This window comes from Triticum aestivum, chromosome 3B (assembly GCF_018294505.1).
Source record: "Triticum aestivum cultivar Chinese Spring chromosome 3B, IWGSC CS RefSeq v2.1, whole genome shotgun sequence".
In the NCBI taxonomy this organism is placed as follows: domain Eukaryota; kingdom Viridiplantae; phylum Streptophyta; class Magnoliopsida; order Poales; family Poaceae; genus Triticum; species Triticum aestivum.
Window position 1 is genome coordinate 659,288,092 of NC_057801.1, and position 16,710 is coordinate 659,304,801.

Genomic DNA, 16,710 nt, shown 5'->3' on the forward strand with positions numbered 1-16,710 from the left:
AAGAACTGCTTTGAGAAATATGATGGTGGCATCCCTGAACGCCTTCTCCTGTTCAGGAGCAATCGTTCCCATGGACACACAGGCGACCCAGAACATGTTCATAGCCGTGAACCATAAAGTGGTCTTAGACTGCCAACGCTTAAAGTACGTACCGGTAAACTTACCCGGTTTCAGTGCAGCGGCAAAGCCACTTGCCGAAAAATTCCTACACATAATAGGTTTTTGGATTGTTGAGTAAATAGGAAATTTTTCAGCTAATTTAATCCATAGATAAATCACTAGCATGGCATTGATAGAATTAACGACATACTGATTCTGATCTAGACAAGCACGTACTACGCAAACAGTAGACACATTTACATATAATGCTAGTATTGCTAATGCGGAAATAAACGGGAGCGGGATAAACGTGGTATACCCTCCAGTAAGCCAGGCAGAAGCCGCGGCGGCGGTGGCGGCACTGGCGGCCTTCTTGTCGGCCTCGAGCTTCTCAGCGGTGGACTAGGAGATGGTGATGAAGGCGATGCGGACGTAGATGAAGCAGACAAATGGAGGTGAGAAGTCGCGTAGTCGCTTCCCAAAAACCTATTTTCACCTCTCCCGTACAGGATCTGGAGAGGCGGGGTTTCGAAGACCTGATCTCCCGTCGACCGTGTACGCGACGGACGGGATGAAGTCACCGGCGGCAGCAGCAGCAAAGGAACGACGGCGGGCGGTTCGCGTGGAGCATATGTGATATGTTCGTGGCAGCAGTCGCGTGGAGAGACGTGGGCTCAACCCATGTTCGAGCTGTGACAGCCCACGATCCGACGTCTCAGATCGTGGCCAAGCTGTCGGAAAACTCTATGTTACTGACTGGCAAAAATAAGCGCGTAGGTGTGAGCTCGACTCAGCTGTGCGGTGAGGCGGGCAGCAGAGGAGCAGTGCGTGAGGGCCTCTTCTCTTCTCAAACTCCAATAGCATGTAGAAGAGAAACCCTTATAAGGAGGTCCAACTCCTCTCCAACTTCCAGGGTGGGACTAAACTTCTCACTATACCTAGTGCCACTAAACCCACATGGACCCTTAGAGATTTTCAGAAATTGCTAGATGGGCCAAAAGCCCACCTCATATTTCAGCAACAGCAGCCGCAGGTGTTGCAATGCCGGCGGTATCGTCAGCATGCTACGAGCGTCAAGCGCGGTGCCAGGATACACATGCAAATGCGATGTCGTGGTGCAGCGGACCGCCGTTGCTGGGTGCTGCAGGGGTGGGACAGACGCCAGTTTCCGTCGTGTTGCCGACGTGGCTTCATGAGCGTAGGAGGGTGATGCGGCTGCGACGAGCAACACTACACAAGGGCGAAATCACTAATTAAGGAGTACTCCTTGCGGAGATCACTCCAACTTCCCCAGGTTACGACAAGTGGCGCGCTGCATGTGCGCCACTTGTCGCAATCCGAGAGTTTTCCCTTTTTTCATAGATCCGTTTATTCAAAATGTTTTATCTCTTAAACCGTGCGTCCAAATCTCGAACCACTTTCACCATTGGATTCCTTGCGTCGAGATCTTCAAAACTAGATCCCATGTTGATAGGTATTGACGAACTTTTTTTTCACGAAAAAAACGGACAAAAAAAACCGACGAAAAAACCGAACCGGAAACACGAGTTTTTTTTCTTTTCGAAAGAGGCACGCCCGTGCCTCTGACGAAAGCACAACCGTGCCTCTGGCGGAAGCAAAACCGTGCCTCTCGCGAAAGAAAAAAAATCAGAAAATGCATTGTTTTCCCTTTTCGAAAGAGGCACGTCCGTGCCTCTCGCGAAAGCACAACCGTGCCTCTCGCGAAAGAAAAAAACAGAAAACATGTTTTTTCCCTTTCCAAAAGAGGCACGCTCATGCCTCTCGCGAAAGCACAACCGTGCCTCTGGCGGAAGCAAAACCGTGCCTCTCGCAAAAGAAAAAAAAATAGAAAACGCGTTTTTTTCCTTTCCGTTTCCTTTCCGAAAGAGGCACGCCCGTGCCTCTCGCGAAAGCACAACCGTGCCTCTGGCGGAAGCAAAACCGTGCCTCTCGCGAAAGAAGAAAAAAAAATAGAAAACGCGTTTTTCCCTTTCCGAAAGAGGCACGCCCGTGCCTCTCGCGAAAGCACAACCGTGTCTCTGGCGGAAGCAAAACCGTGTCTCTCGCGAAAAAATGCATTTTTTACTCAAAAAAATTTATTTTTTTTGATTTTTTTTATCAAAATGCTAGGGAAGACCGGTAGAAAACCAAAACGTCAAAAAAACCAAAAAAACCTTTTTAAAAAGCCGAAAACGCGTGCGTAAAAATAAAAAAACAAAATTCGAAGGGAGTGCCCAGAGCGCGACACGTGGCGAATGACTGTGAGCGCGCCAAGTGACACTGATCGTTGCGAGGCTCCCGAAGGAGCGCTCGTTAATTAGTTGCTCCCACATAAGGGGGTGTTGCGCGGGGTTGGGTGGTGTTAGGAGCCCACCTTGCCTATGTGGGTTTGCCCCGTCCAGCTCATGGGCCTGGCCCGCTTGAGAATCACCAGATTACAAGTACGCGAGAGACCCCTAAAAAAAACAAGTACGCGAGAGGAGCCGACAAAGGAGGCCATCCAGTGGATCAGAAACAGCGGCGGCGGCACCTATCTTCGTGTTCCTCTTGTTCCTCATTCCCTGTAGGTTGGTGATTGTAACTGAAGCTTGTATCCTGAATTCGTGAGCTATACTAATAGATCGAGAGAGGTTACTACTAGTTCCTTACAGGTCGGACACTGCGTGAGGATGAACTGGGTCAGCCTATGCTGGCCGTTGCGAACTTCGATCAGCGGATACGGGTCCAGATCGGACGGCAGGCCAGCCGACTAGCAGCCGCCGTAAAATTTATACTACTCGTACTATGCGATGCGATGCATTGTCATTGGATAAGTACGGAAGGCTGTCCGAGTTGGTTGATGCCGACCGGGAACGAGCACAGCCAGGCACACGCTCGGCTCCACGTTGTGTAGTCCCACACCGCTCCCGTGCAAGCAATCTAGCCAGCTTATATAGCCTTGCACTGATCGTTGTATCGGCTTAGGAGGCATTCGCGGACCAGCCATGCTAGCTGGTCGCTGGTCGATCGACTTTGCTCAGGCGACTCCGACGACGCAGAAATGAGCCAGCTAAGCTTGGCCTATCAGGTCTGCCGAGGAAAAAAAGCATTCACTGGCCTAGCTAAACCAGTGAAGTAAGTCTTTTTTTGTTTTGTTTTCTCTTTATTCCATGCCGCTAAGATCATTGATCATCATTTTTTTTGTATTCCTTGTGCTAAAGAACGTTGATCATCATTTTTTTCTTTTCTTTTTTCTTCTTCATCGAACCATGGATTATTAATAGCAGCTACTATTTAAATTCTCATTTCCTTCCACTAAGATGCCAAGCAAATTTTAAGATGGTCTTAACTATTATGGATAGTCCACATCTTCTTACTCTTTGTGCTAAGATCGTTGATCATCAAAAATAAATATTTCTTTTTTTCTTCATCGTACCACAGATTATTAATAGCAACTACAATTTCTATTCTCGTTTCCCTCCGCTAAGACTCCAGGCAAATTTTAAGATGGTCCCAACTATTATGGACAATCCATTATTAAACATCTAGCTTCGTTTCCCTCTTGCATGTAGAGCTGGGCACTTTCAACCTGAAAACCGAAACCGAACCGTTTTAACCGAAGTATAGGCTAAATCGGTTTTTGGTTATTTGGTATGGTTTTAAAAATAGACACTATTTGGTGTTCAGTTTTAAGTCGGTTTTCAGCTCAGAAAAACCGTATACACCGAAGTAACCGAATTGTTAGTGTGACACCCTCATCTCTCTCCGGCACAAGCAAAACAAGCTAGCCGATTAGTTTAAGTCACTAGCTATCAAAGTGAGGAGTAAAACGTCCCCTAAAAAAGCGAGGAGTAAAACGAAGCAAATAATCAAAAATTCCACTCTACGTGCCACCGTGCTAGTGACAAACCGACATCAACGAGATTCCCGACCACGAAAGCATTCACTCAAGCTTTATTAGCGAAGCAGGCCTGAAGGGTTCTGCAAGCCCCCTCCTCTTTGTGCGTCAGGGTCCTCAAGGCCCGGTATTTCAGCGAGGATACTATCTTGACAGCAACCTGTCCGGCCACGGCTTTGTACACTTTCCAGAGTATATTGCATGGAAGAGATCTACTTCGGGAGGGTCTAATTTGGCGTATCGGAGATGGGTCTCAGGTGCGCATACACCATGCCAATTGGATCCCCCGAAATAACATTATGAAACCTTTGGGACAAGTATATATGCCCGGGGTCACAAGGGTAGCTCACCTTCTTACCTCGGATGGCAAGAGCTGGAACGAAGGAAGACTTCAAGCCATGTTCACGCCGGATGATGTCCAGGACATTAAGCAAATCGCGGTAGGTGGACCAGGCCGGGATGATTATCTTGCATGGAACTTCACGAAAGATGGACGCTTCACGGTCAAATCGGCATGTCACCTGAAGATGTCAACCCTACGAGCAAGGTCCGGACAGCTAGAGGCCTAAGCATCATGGATTCATGGCGCTATGGGATACACAAGTGCCAGCCAAGGCCAAGATCCATATGTGGCGACTTATCAAGAATGGTTTGGCCGTGGGAGCCGAACTTCATCGTCGTCGGATTAACCCGGAGTTTTTTGTGTTGCATGTGGAAGAGAGGAAACTACGTATCACAGATTCTGGGCATGTCAACATTCCGTTCTGTTTTGGCAGCTTCTACACTCGGAGAGGGGAGTTTCGGCGGCGATCCCACCGTGTCAGGTTGGCTCCCAGAGTGCTCTAGCTAGCTGGCTTTTGGAATGGTTCTCGGGTGCGTCTGGCGAAGAGAGGGAGATGATGATACAGGCTACATACGGACTGTGGCTAGCTACTGTTGTAGCTCACTTACAGGAGTGGAGGGTTGTGCATCCGGTGCAGCAGTAGCCAGCTGTGCCAAAATCACGTCAATAGTGGTAGCCACCTGATGAGGGATGGCTTAAACTCAACACGGATGGTGCAACGTCGCGACATGGTGATAAAGGAGGAGGGGGTGTTATGTTGAGAGATCATCACGACGCCTTTAGGGTTGGGCTATGCCATCACTTCCCCAACATTGTAGATCCAGAAGCTGTGGAAATCTTGGCCTGCAAGAGGGCTTTGGAGTTGGCTCGGGAGGTTAATGCGGAAGGGTTACATGTCGAGCTTGACATCCAGAGTGTGGTGAAGATGCTCAACCAGCCCATGAAGAGCTTGGGCATTGCTGGTCCTTGGGTGGAAGACATAAAGATGATTTTTTTTTTAGATTGACAAGGGGGCAAAAAACCGCACCAGTTGTTATATTCCAACTTGAAGGTGACTTGGCGGTCAGTACAGATACAAGTAAGCGTACAAAGTCGCAAAATAAAATTACAGGGGAGGGCAAGAGAAAGCCCAAAACTAGAAGAAAGAAACAAAATGGAGGGGAAGGCTGGCAACAGAACCAAATCGAAACCCCTAGAGGCCGGCAACTCGGGTAGCGAGCTCCGCTGAGTAGCTTGTTCCACCCCTGACGAAGAACCACAACTAGGCCTAGGGAGAAACATATGGACACCAGACCAACAACTCACAATGGAACATCACAGGCACGAACGAAGGGCGTCGGATAGCCGAGTTCGGGCGGCGACACCGGTATGCGCCGGCGAAGCCAAAAGACAACGCACCACCGAGACCGAAGGGCGCGGCACCGGTGTACCGCCACCGAGGTCAAAGGGCGCGTGCTGCCGAGGCCACCCCAGGATGTCCACGTGAATGTCGTTCAGGCCACCATGAAGCACAGCCCTGACGGAAAGGAGACACCGAAGTAGAAGCATACTGAGAAGCATCACTGGCGCGAACGAAGATCGTCGGATAACCGAGTTCAAGCGGCGGCACCGGTGTGCCGCCGGCGAAGCCAAGAAGGCAATGCGCCACCGAGACCGAAGGGCGCAACACCGGTGTACTAGCGCCGAGGTCGAAGTGCAGCGTGTCGTCGAGGCCACCCCAGGATGTCCAAGCAAGCTCCACTCGAGTCGCCAAGAACAATGGCCGGCCAAGATCGAAGCCAAGGTGGAGATGAAGCAGCAAGAGGCGAGTCCAACCGAAGTAGAAGAAATCCAAGAAGATGCCCCCAAGGAGGAAACGGCGTAGAGACGTCGACACCATCTGACACGGGGAACCCCGGGTCCGAGATTTCTCTCGGGATCTGAGAGCTTGGGGGAAGGGTAACAATGCCAAACTCGACACCTTCAAGAAGGGAAAATGGCGACTGCAGCCATCATCGTCGATGAAGTTTTCACCCGGCAATGCCTCCTCCACCTCGCAACCGGAGCAAGCCAACCACCACCGTAGCCCATCGGTCTAGGCAGCCATGAGCTGCGAAGCGAGCTACGGAGGGCCAAAGAAGAAGCAACATATCGGGCCGCCGCACGCAGAACAAGGCGAGGCCGAGGTGCACCACGGCCAGCGCGAGGCCGCAACTAGAGAGCACTGGGAGCCGGTCGATGAGGCCATGCGAACCCGCCCGATTTGGTGCAGAAGAGCGACCACCAGGAGACCGGCGACGGCAGATGGACGAGTGGTGGGGCCCACCTAAACCCGTCTTATCTGGCCAGAGATCGGCAATGGCCTCGCGAAGGCGGCCAGCTGGGACCCCATTCGCGACGGGGAGGCAGGGGACCGGCCAGGCGGTGCACTAGCCGCACAGATCAAGCAAGGGGAGGCACCGAGGCGTAGATCAAGCCGCCGGCAAGGACGAGGTCGTCGGCCGGAGCCCGAAGCAGCCCGCCGAGAGGCGGCGAGGACGCGTGCAGCCGCCGCGTGAGGCGCCTGGGAAGACGCGGAAAGGAGCGCCAGCCAGGGGAGCTTCACCAGACGACGACGGAGACCGCCATGGAAGTGGGAGGGGCGGAAGTGGGGAGGAGCCGCACGGGGGCTACACCTGACGACGTTAGCCGGCGGCGGCGAGGAGAGGTGGTGGAGGAGGGGGTCTGACGACGGGGGTATTGGGGTTCCGCCCGAGTCGCCTCTAGGAGACGACGCGGGGGCCTGCCATTTCTCTGGTCGTGCGTCGACATAAAGATGATGTTGCAATTGTTTGCAGGTTTTAAAGTGTTTTTTTTTAGCATAGCATTTTTTTTAGCATGGTTTTAAAGTATTTTGGATCGGTGTTCAGCCGATATTGCTGCGCATAAATTTGCTAGAGTAAATGTTTGAGATGAATTTTGTAAGGTTTGGTCAGGGGCTTCCCCGGACTTTGTTGCTGATGTAATCTCGGATAAATAAAGCGGCGATATTTTTCCCTAAAAAAAAGCGAGATTCCCGACCGACCCGATCACAAATTCACGGTACACTCGACCCGTCTCGACGGCACCATGAGCTGCAGCACCAGCGGGCACTTCACCGACAGCGTGCTCGCCGAGGTCGTCATCACACCGCCGTACCTGTACCGCACTTTTCCGTCGAGCCACAGGTCCACGGGGAAGACCGCTGCCGTCAGGTCATCGGCCGAGGTCCCTTGGAGCACGGCCCGCACGCGGTCCGCGCAGTTCGCGGCCTGGAACGACATGGGCAGGGTGATCCGGTCGAAGCTCCGGCCGCGGTAGATCCCCTCCGCGTGCAGCAGGTCGTAGTAGACGGCCACGCGCCTGTTGGGGTTGGTGATGATCAGGCCGGCGGTGAGGTTGAACGACAGCACCGGCGGGGCCGTCGTCGAGTTCACGACGACCCGGGACGACAGCGTCGCGGCGTGGACGGCCACCTGGACCCCGCTGGGGCGGTAGATGAGCCACACGAGCAGCGCGACGACGCCGGCGAGCGCGCACGCCCCGACGAAGGCCAGGATGAAGATGCGGAATGGGCTCAGCCGGCGGCGCGGTGGAGGAGGCTGGGGCTGATCATGGTCAGGGCGGGGGGAAGCGTCGGCGGCTGCTGGCACGACGCCGACGCCGTGGGCGGGCGCGGCGCCGGCGCTGTAGCCGTAGGCGTGGATTTCTTGCGGCGGCTGCTGCATGGCTGGAGGCAGATAAGGCGACGTGACACGACTCGCACGAAGAAGATATATAGTTGGGCGACGTTGTATTTTTTTGACAGGCGAGGACGACGTTATAGAAGGGTGATACGATGCTGTGGCGTTGTTTCAAGGCTAGATACAATGCCGGTGCAACACGTATGGCAAGAATCCGACGAGACCTTCAAGGCTCGTAGCTGCAGTACAGCTGTTTTAAGTGCACGACGACAGGAGATGCCTAAGAAACTCCGGCAGCACGGACAAGAAGGACAGAGGGTACAACCGTGGAAGTACGCAGCGAAGTCTAGCCCAACTACTTGGAAATTGATAAGCGTGGATGAAATGGAGCAACGACAAGTGATAAACATCAGGAATAGGAATCAGAGTGTGAGATGCAGCAACCGAAGCTTGCTGACTGGATAATTAGTTTGCGCTGCTACTGTGTGGGGTGGGACAAGAGTTGTCCACAAGCAGAATATACTTGACAGCAAGCATAACAAACACACCCTCTCGAATCCGAGCAAGTTTGATAAACAGATACTCCCTCCGTCCAAAAATACTTGTTATCAAAATAGATAAAAAGAGATGTATTTAGAACTAAAATACGTTTAGATCCATCCACTTTTATCCATTTTGATGACAAGTATTTCCGGACGGAGGGAGTAGATAAATAGTGGGCCTTTAATCGCGTGGCAAGTGTGACAAGCAAGTTTGATAAACAGATAGTAGATAAATAGTGGGCCTTCAATATGCATACCTTGGTATGCAGATTTAACATTATTTTTTACATGTCTTATTTCCGTTTACAAGTCTAGGCTATTTACAGAATGTACCGTATACAACTGGGAACCACTATCACACAAACATGGGACTAATATACATATAGCACGTGAAATGAGGGGGCCTGAGGTGGTCAAACTTTACAGATTTCGATATTTCAGGGCATAAATAAGAAAAGAAAAAGGTTAATGTTACGGGCACTCACGTTGAGCTGCGACTCGCTTCATCATTCATCATCCCTTGAAAACTTCTGGCCAACCAGATCGCCGTTTCTCGCGGGGACACCTTAGCCTTCCCGAACGGCCTCAGAACCACCGCAAGCTCCTCCAACCTGTTGTTTTCCAGGAGATCGGCAGAAAGCTCCAAGAGCCCTTCAAGAGCCTCAGACCGTTGCCTGAAGGACTTGACATCAAGCATTTCCTTTGCTGAGGTTGCCAGTATTTCCTTTGCTGGGGTCGCCTCCTCCTTAAACGCACCGTTGGTCTCCGGAGAAGTAGAATTTGCTTCTGGGATGGCGGGCAATTTTGCCACATCTGAATTGGCGAGTTTCGGACCGATAGTATTATCTTCTGAAATGTTGGGCTTCACAGCGGCAGAACCAATAAGTCCGCAAGGTATAAGGCTTGGTGTGATGCTTCTCACATCCACTTCTTCTTTTATAACATCGCAAAGTTCGCCAACATCTCTGCTTTGGGCTTCCATTTCAGCATTCCCTACTGCCGGCTCATCACTGACGCTGAAACCGCTGGGCCTTATGACATGTATAATGTCCTCAACTGGAGGACTCAAACAAGGAACTGGTGATATCTCTGATGAATGATTGACGGAATTGGATCCTTTGTCCAATGCAATTGTTTTAGTTGCTGAAGCATCAGGAGCAATGTATGGTACTGATGAGAGCAGTTCTTGTACTGTGAACTTATCTTCCTCACTCTGTACAGTGATAGTGGGAGTGCTCTGCACCATCTTACTGCAGGGAATATCATCCTTGCAAATAAATTCTTGCACATTTGTATCAACAGATGGGTCCAAGGCTGAGCTTACACTACTATCATCATTACTAGCCATACTCTTCTGCAAATTGGTGGTGTTGAGCTCTGAGCTTGGCATATCAGTTTGATCATGCTTTTGTATGGCAGTGTCCAGGGTTGAGCATTTGCAAGATGAATCCAAGTGGGTTAGTGAATCAGGTTCAGATGGTTCAGACTGCTTGGTGCTGTCAGCATAATCAATCATGGAACTGGAGCAAGCACTGCTAACTTCTTTGGTTGCTACATCTCTGGGTGGAGCACATTCCGCCTGTGAATTGCCAACTTTCATTTGATTACCCCCCAGGGGGCTTGGAGGAGCCATTAGAACACCTGGAAGCTCAGTAAAAGCATTTTTTGGACTATGGACAGGTCGAGAAGGGCTTTTTGCATGCTCTATGGTGACCTTACTGTGAGCTCGTTTTGTCCCAGTGTGCTGTGGACTCTCTGCTCCCATTTGTCTACGGGGAGGGAAGCTGGTGCGTCTACTAAAACTGAGTAGAACCCTATTCTTGACCTTCCCTTCAGCAGCATCAACATCTTCAATTGTCTGCTTGGTAGGGTCTAGCTGCTGCGGCTCATCCGCTTTGACCTTAATTTTTGGAGAATGTTCAACAATTGGCGACTGCATGACAGGATCAGAAGAAAATTAGCAACAAAAAAAAGGTGATTCAGCACAAAGAAATGATTAATCCTCATTCCTCACCAAATGCTTCAGGGGAGGAGATGCTTGTATGTGTTTCACAGTATCACGGTTGACCTTTGCTGGTGCATGTGGCGTCACTTCACTAGATTTTACACTGGAGGAAACACTGTTATGCTCTGAATCATCAGACAAGAGCTCTCTGTGACTAGGTGAATGTAGCTTTACACGGCTAGCTCTCAAAGGTGAATTGTTTACCCTGAGCTTACTAGTCTCCTCTCTTAGAGTTGTTAGTATCTTCTTGATGATTTTTGGCTGCTTACTCCCGTATTTGGGACGCTGATCAACATGTATGGATTTAGGTGAGTCTTGTCTCTCCAGTTCAGGACTATCAATGTCCTTATGGCTTTTAAGATCACGTGGTGTTGAACATGTTTTAACTGACGCATCATCAGTAGCTTCAGCACCTTCAGTACCAATGGTGGTGTTGTTGGAACTTGTAGCTAGCCCTGACGTGTTTCTTTCACTTGATTGTATACTGTCCAAATCACTGCCAGTGCCAGAAATGCTGCTACATTGGCTCCCAGACATGCTCCTCCGACTGCTCCGTGAACTGGTAATGGATTTCCCTGGTGATCGCATGGGATGCGGTACAGCGGTAAATGCGCGGTGCTGATCAACATAAGGTTGCAGATATGGATTTTTCAGAATATCAGATGCCTGTTTACAAATAGTAATAAATAATTAATGTCAGAATCGAGTAAATTTGGTAAACAGGGATTGTAGTGAGATTCTATGCGCATAGTAACTTACAGTAGGCCGGTGTTCAGGATTCTTCCTCAACATGCTTTTGATAAGCGTTTTCCTGCAAGCAACGGCCAAAGGGGAACCTTTTAGCTAACAATGGACTAGGAAGCTCATCAAAATATGACAATAGAACAATGATGTTTTGTAATGGGATAAAACGTGCTGCATTTTCCAGCAGACATCGCTTGACTTTGAAGAAGTTGAAAGACAACGTATCTAAGAATTAAATGGTAGGTTTAGAGAGGATAGAATGGTCCATAATATGACAACAACAGATATGACAATAGAAGTCTGAAATTACTTTAAACAAGAGTGATAAGGAAAACCAGAGTACCAGACTTCCATGCATGCCTACAACTCCCTCCGTTCCTAAATATAAGTCTTTTTACTACATACGGAGCAAAACGAACAAACCTACACTCTAAAATACGTCTATATACATCCGTATGTAGTCCGCATTGAAATCTCTAAAAGAACTTATATTTAGGAACAGATGGAGTATATGTAGCATGAAGGTGCACTTACATAGATGGAGAGTAGCAAGTAGGTATAGGGCCAATGGAGGAGCGATTTATTTTGCTTATCAGTCCAGCCATATCCTGAAAGGAGCAAATTTAAGCACAAGTAAGCTTTTACGATTTCGAAACCAATAACGCCATCACAATGGTAAACTGTATTCACTAGTATGAACATTTAAGGGAAACCAATTACGCCATCATAATGGTAAACTGTGTTGACTGTATGAACATTTAAGAGAAAAAATGGAACAGATACTACAGTCCAGCAATTCGACAAAAATACCGTGCAGGGAAACTAATAATCAGCATCATTTTTTCCAAAGAAATCTTGACTTCGAGTTAGTTTAAGTAAACATGGATCTGCGTAAAAGCAAAATATTCATACTTAAGAGAGAGCAGTAGACCTCTTCAAACATATTTTTGAAGGTCAACAAGACAAAAGATCTGCATCATTCACATAAATCCAGAAATGAATTTCCTGGATGGATCGTGGATAAGTATGTTTCAGTATGGTATGAATATGGAAAGAAACCCATCCTTCTCTTATAGCACAATGTTAGACATGTGCATGAAAATTGCACACGTGCGCGCACACACTCACACACACACACAAAAGTCGATATTGCGAAGAGTTCTACACAGAATGAAGACATCAGTGCTTCTTAATTGTCGAGTGGTTTTCCTTAGCTGACTTCAATGAATGTGAATAGAAGTGGGGTCATACTTCCTTCGCCTAAAAGAGAATTTAATTTAGCGGCTCTTTCTAAAAGGCGTGAATGCAAATAAAAAACAATCCCTGGATAAGCCTCATGGCCGGGAGGTCTTCTTAATAGAAGGGACAAATTATTCAATGCCGATGCAAATGCCACAACCTCTCAAATGGAAGCTACCAATGATCACTCTTTCCCTACTAATAAAAGAGGCTGGAAGCCATACGGTCCTTACATTGGGTTCGTGGCCATTTGTAATGCCACAAGAAAGTGCACTTGAGGTTTTCTATATGTTCCATTCTGTTTGTTGATAGCAACTACATGCTTTTTTGAAGTATTCTAGTAAATCTTATCCTTCTATGGGGAGTCGGCAGGCACTTTCTAAATACTACAAGCTATGTAGCATTGATTACAAGCTATGTAAAATCCATGGAAATATAATTACTGCTAGGTAGGAGATCGTAGTGATATAAGAACATGAGCTGATAAGAACTCACAAAAGCCTTGAAAGCAGGTCGATGAGCAGCCATCTCATACATACAACATCCTGTACAGATATATACCAGTTAAAAACTAGGCTATATGACATTGCTTTTTAGAAACAAGGTTTATAAATAAAGCCAAATGGCATAAATTTCCTAAAGTATCTCCATAAAAGTAGGTAGTTACCAAGAGACCATATGTCTGACTTGAATCCATAAGGAATGTCGGTAAGAAGCTCTGGGCACATGTAATTTGGTGTCCCAACAACCTAAGAAAGCATCATGCTAACATATTAGATTCAGGGAATAAAACAGAACATGATTAATCAGTATCTGTATATGAGATAGAAGGATATCACAGAGAAGTTTACCGAAGATGTTAGATCATCTGCCTTTAAGGTCTTAGCAAGGCCAAAATCCCCTACAAGTAAACTAGAGATATTTAAACTCCAGCAATGAAGCATTGCAGAGTGCAGACGTAATAATAGATAAGAGTTATTTGAGTCAATGTGAGGCACTAACCAAGACGGATGTCATGATCTTTTGTGAGAAATATGTTTGAGCACTGCAGAAAGGACAAGGACATGCTATATATTACTGGTTGCTTGATGAACTAAATGACAGCATCATCCCTGTTTGTCACTTACCTTGAGGTCCCGGTGCAAAACATAGTTCGAATGCAAGTAGTCAACAGCTAGAGCCAATTGAGCAAACCATCTCAGCAGTTTCTGATGGTTGTTCACAACAGTTAGCACACTTCTGAATATTGCTTACCTAAAGCATGAAACAAAAGGAGTTGAAAAAAAATCGTAATAACCTCTTCTGGGAAGTATGTCCCATTTGCCTTTTTCATCAGTTCAGCCCTACCAGAAAGAACACAGCAAAACAAAGAGTCAACAGGAAGTGAACAACAAAACATAATCTCCCAGACTCCCACTATCTGTAAATTACACTCACACATCGCCACCTTCGCAGTACCCCGTCACAATGCAAACGTAGCAACCCTGTAGTCACTCGCACAGAGTAAGCCAGAGGAAAGATGTAACTAACAAAACAAAAGGCAGATGTATGCATGCTCCTAGAGAACAAACCTTCTCAACCCATGCCTCCTTGAATTCAACAGTGTAAGGATGTTGAAGGCGGGCAATAAGGGCCATCTGCAATTTTTCTTTCATGTGTCAGTTCCTGAAATCGATACTAATCGATGAACCAGTAAAGCCTTACAGTTTGTGGTGCTTCACTAACCTCTTGATGAGCAGACTTGCGGCAGCGCTCTGTTTGCCTCGCGAGCCGGATTTTCTTCAGCACATACCTGCAAATCAATCATATATCAATCACCTTTCTTTAAGGTTCAGTAAAATAGTAAAAATAGAAGCAATCCTGCATCATACTTTTTTTTCTCGGTCTTGTGGTTCACCAGAATGGCGGCACCAAAGGCGCCACGGCCAATCTGCTCCATAATCTCGTATTGATCCATCCGTGACTCCATGGTGCCCAGCATCTTGAACACAACTGCCACCGCAAAATTCAATCTCTAATGCACATATCTTGTACACGACACAGTTCCGATCAGCTCCACGTCCTAGGCGATTTCTGCAAAAACATATAAATAAACAAGCATAAATCAGCCAAGATCAGCGCACGCCTTGCGTTCGAATTGATCAAACCCCTATTTGTTTCTGTATTTTGCAAGGGAAATCCTAGCACCTAATTAAAATTAGAGAAGAAACAGTAAACAGCTAGTCACATACTATCATCTGGGCACACAAGTCCGTGGGCGGAGTTTAGCGGCTGTACTTGGCACAGGAAAAAGAGTAGAAAGCCATTTTCACGCGGAAAAGCGAGAAGTTGGGCAACTGTACTACCGCGCAGTTGGCACCAACCGCCACTGGCCGGGACAGACAGGGACCTTACGGCGGCACCGCTACGCCGGCATTGGCCGGCACGGGCGGGGACTGCTCCGGCCACGCTGCGGCCGCTCCCCGGCGGCGGCGGCTGGGCTCCGATTCCGGCCGAATCCGCCGGCGGCGGGATAGGGCGGGGCGTAGCGGCGTGTCGTCTCGTCGCCGACGCCTATGCCCTCCCACGCCGGCCGCGTCCGAGCTCTCGGTGCTCCTGCGGTCTCGGCTGCTACGCCGCCCCCTCCGGTTTGGGATTCTGATTACTGTTGCCTGTTGGCTTCGCTCTTGCTTCTCTCTCTCCTCTTTGTTTGTTTGTTGTGGTGTGCTTTCGGTTATTTAAATCGTCAAATGGGGGAAGTGGGAGCGCCTGCTTATATACGACGCCATGGCCGCCAGTAGTGATTAGTGAAGAGGGATTAACACTTAATTAGTGTAGATTATTTATGTTTATTTACAACAGTTTATTGCTAGAGTACAGTGGTACGCCTAATTTGCAACAGTTTATTTATGTTTGTACTAATGACGACATAATAGCGAATTAATCGCTCTCATCAGCATTAACCCCAAATATCCGTACTGATTTGATGTCCAAACCGAAAGCGGTTTCCGTCATCCCGCACCCAATTCTTCATTTCCACCAGATTTTTAAATCGTCGTCGTCAAATTATGGTCTAGACTGCTACACACCACGTAGTGTTACAAATTAATTGAGGGCCTGATATATATCATGGAGCATGATTAGATTTGGAGGTCACATCACGATGTGTTTCGTGCCCGTGCCCGTGCCCGATGATTTATAAATCCGCACCGCACGTCTCGCTTGCTATGTGCAGCCAAAGCACCCACACATTTCCTGACGGTTCCTCTTTCTTTAGTTTCGCGTGCGTGTGAATGATGCTTTTTGGCTTCGCGGGAACACTTTGGCGATCCAAAAGGAGCCGATAAAAACTTATCCTGTTGCGGTCGAGAAAAAAGAGGGCCTATTAATGGCAAGAGGAGAGGATGGTGAGGTGATGGTTCAACGGTCCTGTTTGGATCATGGAGTTAGAGCTAGTTTGGGTTAGTTGGGCGCTCAAATAACCCAAAAGTATTCAAACAGGGAGGGTTAAGTGAGTTAATTCCATCTAACTCAACTATCTCGGTGGAGAGGTGCTTATTTGGATTAGAGTGGGTTAGCAAATAACTCTAACTCTAACTGTGTTAGAGTATCCAAACAAGGCCAACGTCTTCGTTCTTGGTTGGTTGGTATGGTCGGTCTGCGGCACTGTGGCTTTATACAATTCCAAACAAGCTTTTGTTTCTTGCCACCAAATACCTGGTGGTACGCGTAGACGAATGCTGACGAGAAGCGATCCTATCTTTAGGTTTGAATTATGGTTGTGTGCATCGTAGGCAAGAGCTATTCCTTTTTTAGCACATCTTCAACGGTAACCCGTAAAAATTCTCCCGCATCCGTTCGAGGATAGGGGGGGCAGTCCACGAACATGGATGCGGGAGGTTTACATCCAACGCTAGTCGCATATATTTCAAACTCCTTTTTAACAAACTGCATGAAATCATGCAAACACGACCGGACTTTGTACAAACATGACGGATTTTATACAAGCCGGACGAGAACGATTACATTTTGAACATATTTTCAACTAAAAAGTTAAAACCATGTGTACGTACAGTCACGCGGAGCTCCACTCCCACGAGACGGATACACTGTACTAGTCTATGGCCGACCGCAACTTGTCTTCCCCATGTCCGACAACCCGGAATAACCGGACTGCCGGTAGCCCCGGAGGCATGTTCTTC

The 16,710-nt window shown here is 48.1% G+C and overlaps 1 protein-coding gene across 5 annotated transcripts; it reads right to left on the minus strand.

Annotated features, from left to right (window-relative positions):
• Positions 1-8,751: 8,751 nt before the first annotated feature.
• On the minus strand, positions 8,752-15,242 carry LOC123071521 (serine/threonine-protein kinase Nek5). 5 transcript variants are annotated; one of them, XM_044495097.1, is made up of 15 exons: positions 14,924-15,242; positions 14,401-14,602; positions 14,255-14,321; positions 14,101-14,166; positions 13,967-14,013; positions 13,827-13,872; positions 13,657-13,737; positions 13,532-13,574; positions 13,381-13,430; positions 13,197-13,278; positions 13,025-13,074; positions 11,825-11,898; positions 11,306-11,357; positions 10,556-11,212; positions 8,752-10,474 (listed from the first exon to the last, which is right to left on the minus strand). In XM_044495097.1, the coding sequence occupies exons 2-15, from the start codon at positions 14,508-14,510 to the stop codon at positions 9,023-9,025; spliced, it is 2,877 nt and encodes a 958-aa protein (XP_044351032.1). In that variant the 5' UTR covers positions 14,511-14,602; positions 14,924-15,242; the 3' UTR covers positions 8,752-9,022. The 5 variants fall into 5 exon arrangements, with proteins under 5 accessions (XP_044351032.1, XP_044351033.1, XP_044351031.1 ...); XM_044495098.1 differs by having other exon boundaries at positions 14,919-15,242; XM_044495096.1 differs by having other exon boundaries at positions 14,875-15,242.
• Between the last annotated feature and the right edge of the window lie 1,468 nt (positions 15,243-16,710).

Bases quoted from the DNA above. Each gene is read 5' to 3' on its own strand.
- LOC123071521 (XM_044495097.1), bottom strand. From the start codon at position 14,510: ATGCTGGGCACCATGGAGTCACGGATGGATCAATACGAGATTATGGAG. The intron at 11,899-13,024 runs GTGAGTTCTTAT...TGCTCCTTTCAG, and splicing joins GACCTGCTTTCAAGGCTTTT to GATATGGCTGGACTGATAAG. The intron at 11,358-11,824 runs GTAAGTGCACCT...CGTTGCTTGCAG, and splicing joins ACTTGCTACTCTCCATCTAT to GAAAACGCTTATCAAAAGCA.